Here is a 5,493-nt window from a genome sequence, read left to right as displayed (position 1 = left end):
TACTTTGGATTTAGCAGTTAAGTAAAAGCCAATATATAGTCAGTTTATGATATTTGTAACAAGATTGTTGCACACAGGTTTCTTTTTTAATACAAATATATTTTAATACACAAACAATAATCCAATTTACAATAACAGTTATTACAAACACTGATGTATAGTCAAAAATTTTACAAACAAGCAATATAAAGTCTTTCTAGTCTGGAACTTCCTTGATATCTTATCGAGGGTTCGGAATGAGCGAGTTCACGAAGAGCTAGCTAGCTTTGTCCTTCATTATTTATCAACCACACACGCCGAGTTTTCCACGATGAAGTTATACAACGTTTTCGTAAAAATACTAATGTCCGATGAGAATCCACTGAAGTTAAATGATTTGTAATGTTCGAACTTTGTAAATGCTCCTGTTCAAATATCTGAAGTTTCCGATTAATAAGCGTTATTACAATAACAGTAATAGTTATAGCTTCCGAAGTTTATAGCACACTGACTATAGCAAACTAATAATAGATACTGTTTTTTGGCGCGTGGAGTTGGTTATATTCGTAGGCGTGTGGACAGTTTCTCGAAAATTCAGATTACGTAAAAATACTAACACACTACATTAGAGTTTACATACACACATATATTGTTGATTCTTACACTCGAGAATCTTCTATAACTTTAGACAATAGACGGGAGTTTCTCAATACATATTTAACAGTATAAGTTATGTACATTTCTAAGTATGAATTTAATCTAAACAAACGTCGATATTAAAAAAATATATAATAATAAATCCGTCACAATAATATGAAACATTAGATTTTGTTTTCCAGAGAAGGTGCATATAAAACTTTGAAAACCATTGTTTTCAACCGCTTGTTCAATTGAAGAGAGAAATTTTATGTTCTCTGAGTTAATTCGTCTTTCATCAGTGTTGGTTACTGTAGAAGTATTGCAATACATTAGTTGAACATGGTTTTATAAATACATTGTGAAATGGTGGAGTCCTTGTGGTTAGCGTACCCGGATTGTGAATCCAAGGGTTCATGGTTCGCTTCTTGTTGGCGTAAAAAAACGTGCTTCGAAATTTGGGCCGTTAGAGTTACAGTTAAATATTCTATTCAATTAGGTAAGAATAGCCCATGCGTTGGCGGTGGTTGCCATTGGCTATCTGCCTTGCCTGTAATCTATTACATCAAAATTAGCGATGACAATGCGCAGGTAGACCTTTGTGTAGCTTTGCGCGAAAGTTTAAAATAAAAAAGAAACAAATAGTGTGAAATTGCTTTATTTGTCATTAATAATCATATTCTATGTATATATCTTGTTATATCATGATTAAATTTTAGTTAAACAAGAAATAGGTATGAACGTTTTTAGCATTTAGATTAGATTTTAATCGGTTTTATATGCAGTTTTCCGTGTAACAATGGAAGATAATCTTATAATGCAGTTACTGTGGACCGCTGATAGTTATGTGTGTGCCAAGTTTACTAATCCACATACACTTTATGCTAGATGAATAGTTAAGTACATCTCTGTTAAGAGAGAGAGAAGGATATTGGCATGTTTAAAGGATGTTATTAGTTCCTAATTTAGCATTTCTGTGCTTTATAGAATGTGGATTGTAAAATTTTCACAAGTTTTTTGGCATTATTTTCTGACGGCTAACTACTGCTGGATCCTGATGGAAGGACTGTACCTCCACAAACTTGTATTTCAAGCTTTCTTCACGGACGCTAGTAGTATTCTTCAGTATATTATTATGGGTTGGGGTAAGTTTCTTTTGGTATTATTTTGTTTGTTTTTGAGTATTTTATCACTATATATCCATCTGGTGTGTGTGACTTCAGGTGTTTAGTTTTTGTTTCATATTAATTAACATTACAATGTTAAATATTATTCAAATTAATATAAATTAACACTTATAATCCACGGAAAAGCAGTATAAATAACGGGATAATTAATTTAATAATAATCACATCAATTCTTATTTCTGTGGATAATCTTTGTAAACTGATTGGTTAGGCTTAGCTATACTGAATCACAAGCATCAAAATTGTTATTGCCAAAATGGAGTTGATTTGTAAACATTATAAGCATACAAAATGAAATAATGCACTCACAGTTTTAACATTATATAGGTTATTTCGTCATAAAGTTTGTTACAAACGAACGTAATTTTATAAAAATGTGTTAAAATTTTCTTTTCTTTTTCACCAGAGGTGAAATTGAAAAGAGAATCTGAGATGTATAGACCTAATTCATTATTTGATTGGCCGTACTCTCAACTATGGACTGCAGTTTCGCCTATTCACCTATTAAAGGCTCATCAGCACAGCTTGGGTCAGCAATGGTGAAGTGTGTATAATATCTATGAGGTTTTGAGTCCGTTTTACTTTACTATATAATAATCTAAATTAATTTAGATATGTGAAGAATGATATGATATTTCGTCGAATTCATTATTCAATATTATACAGCGGAGCAACTGTTTGTAGATTGTATATATACGTTAAAAATGTATTTTATTTTCCACCAGAATGTTTTTCCATAACATTATTGACATATCTAAATTAATTTAGGTTATATATGGTGAAGGAAAACGGATTCAATACCCTACAGATATGACACTTAATCGTTGATCCTCTAAAACAGATTAGTTAGGAACGACATTCAACTAATGACTTTCTAAATCAACAAAGTAAAATATCGTGATGACATTTATAAACGACAAAGGAGCAACAGGGACACTCTTAATCAATTTAGTGACATCGAAGTTGAACACGCGAAGTTCTTTCTTATATTAACATCTTGTATATATATATATTGATAAATTTTCACACACAGTTTGAAATGTCTGATGGCTTTGGACAAGCATCTCTTGATGATTAACTAGCCGAGTTTGGATCGCAAAATTCAGATTGGAGCCACTATATGCTGCTGAAAACTTTCCACACTTTAGGCTGTGGAATGCATATTATTATTGTCAAGTCAATCCCATTGTTTAGTGGAGAGTAGCCGTATAAGCGGCTGTTGCTTATTGGTTGTCCTCCTCCAGTTATAAGTTAGGGGTCTCTATCCTCGCCGCTTAGCTTGTGTGTCACAGGTTTGTTTGTTTGTTTTGAATAGTGGGATTGACCGTCCCATTATAACGCCCCACGGCTGAAAGGGCGAACATGTTTAGCGGGACGGGGATTCGAACCCGCGGTCCTCAAATTGCGAGTCGAGCGCCCTAACCACTTGGCCATGTCGGGCCTGTGTGTCACAGGACGGTATAATTCAGATTGAAAGTACTAACATAACATATCAAAAAAAAAAAGATTATTACCTTAGAGAAGCTATAAACATTCCACATATCTAATGGTATCTTATATTCACTAGTGTGTGTCTCATCACAGCTACATTAAGATATAGAATTTCTAGTGATCGCTGTTATTTTATGTAAAATGTCTACAGTTATGGCCGAAAGTTTTACATCACCCTATAATGATCTAATGTTGCTTCATAAAGTTGAATAAAACCTGCTGAATAATGTTACTTTAAAGGCTGCATGGAGTCGTCTAAAAGATAAATTGACCCTTCAGCGCTTCATTGAATCCATGTTTTAGAGGATTAAGAAGGTCTTGAAAAAAACATGGAATACATTGCAAATACTTAGTACTACTATTATAGCTTCCGGTAGACTTTTTTCAATTTATTTGATTACATTATGTTAAATTAAAGATCTAAATTATGTTTTTGTTTGTTTGTTTATGTACATCTCATTCCTAAAATTCTATGGTGAGGCAAAACGTTTGGCTATAGGTTTAGAAGTCTTTATTGCTTTTGTATTCGAAAGTAAATATATAAGCATCCTCAAATCTCTACATACGAGGCTTTACTGGTAAACCTGGGCAAAGCCTAATTAATATTCTGATCTACGTATCAAAAGGAATCGCGATATGCCATTGAATGCTCGCACTTCCAGCTGTTGTGGCATTATAACTCAAATGGAGAATTTCGCTGTTTCTTTAAGAGTTACCGCAGAGTCCGTGCATGTTTAGGTTGAAAATACCACAAACCAGGTTTCTCCTGATATATACTTTCTGTGTTTAACCTCTGAAGCAAGGGAGGTTTATTATTACTATATTAATAAAAGTTCCAAATTTTTATGCCTATAGAATCAATCATCTGTGTGTTACGATACATAATTCGTGTTATTATTCAGTTATATTTGTGGTATATTAACTAAATGGTTGATAGACGTTTTGAACATATTCTGCGTTACGTTATGTTCGACTGAATGACTTATACTTATAAAAAAAAATGAAAATTAACAAGCTATTTTAGTAATTTCATCTTGTCAATTTTTGGATGATAAAATTTACCATTTGAGCAATGTCGTTCCTGCAGTGCTAAACTATTAAAGCAAGCACAGAGTTGGAGTATTGGTAATTTTGATTAAACTTATGATGATGTTCAAATGAAATTTACTACTTTAATCTAGAAAGAAACTTATTTTCAGGCTTACCTCTCCCATTTATCATCTCATGGGCAGTAGTGAGAGTCACTTTAGAAGATACCTTGTGAGTATTTCAATTATGATCTACCTATCCTAAGTTATTTAAGTTTTCAATTTGGACTTTACGAACTTTTCCGTTATCAACAAACCTCACAAGACTTTTAAAATAAAATGAGTATATTTTGAGAAATACCCGTTTTCATATACAGTTGAGCACCATAATTATTTCACAGTAGATCACTACAAAATACTTTTTCACATTTGAAGATTAAAAAGAAAAATAGTTTGTTTCACATTTGAAAACTAACTCTTCTCCCACCCCATGACGGATAAGCGGCAAGCTTGAGGGCTTATAACGCTAAAATTCGGGGTTAGATTTCTGAGATTAGCACAGTGCAGACACACCATTGCGCAGTTTTGCGTTAAAAAACAAACTAATGATCATTTCTTTCGTGCTTGAAGTATATGAAAAATTAACAAAAAAAAACTTCTTAATTTTCAATCAGTTTCATGATCAGTGAGTTTCAAAGCGTGTTGAGCATTAATTCGAGCTAAGTTGGTAATATAACTGTCATGATGTTAAATGATTAGAATACTAATGTAACGATAAAGTACTTTTTTCTGCAACATAAAATCATTTGACTGCTATGGTAGGAATATGTCTTCTTTGATAGTCACTGTAATATCCATTAGTTTTAAGCGTGTTTCACATGATCTGAAAGCTTAGAAAGCATCGATTTCGTTTTGGAAGTGGGTTATATATAGAAAATATAAAGTGTTTCGCTCTTTCAGGTCTATAAAAACTAATAGACTTACCAGCATGGTTCCCACGAGTAAGGAAAACTGGGAAAAGTCAGTGAATTTCATGTAATTCGGTAATTCTTCTAGAACACGGATGGCAAAAAAAAAAAATATCATTTTTGTTTTGTTTGTTTATTTTGAAATTCGCGCAAAGCTACACGAGAGCTATCTGCGCTAGCCGTCCCTAACTTAGCAGTGTAAGA

General features: G+C 32.8%; 1 protein-coding gene across 1 annotated transcript in view; it reads left to right on the top strand.

Moving 5' to 3' along the window:
* LOC106465012 (parathyroid hormone/parathyroid hormone-related peptide receptor-like) overlaps positions 1-5,493 on the top strand; it is a gene marked incomplete at its 3' end in the record, with an annotated part of 131,831 nt that overhangs the window by 109,615 nt on the left and 16,723 nt on the right. The window contains 3 exon segments of the mRNA XM_022392836.1: positions 1,603-1,629; positions 1,631-1,760; positions 4,493-4,553. Coding sequence (XP_022248544.1) covers positions 1,603-1,629; positions 1,631-1,760; positions 4,493-4,553 — 218 coding nt within the window.

The sequence above is a fragment of the Limulus polyphemus genome, unplaced genomic scaffold, assembly GCF_000517525.1.
Source record: "Limulus polyphemus unplaced genomic scaffold, Limulus_polyphemus-2.1.2 Scaffold1811, whole genome shotgun sequence".
Taxonomy (NCBI): domain Eukaryota; kingdom Metazoa; phylum Arthropoda; class Merostomata; order Xiphosura; family Limulidae; genus Limulus; species Limulus polyphemus.
The sequence above is the reverse complement of the archived record's forward strand: the minus strand, read 5'-3'. Positions and strand labels throughout refer to the sequence as shown.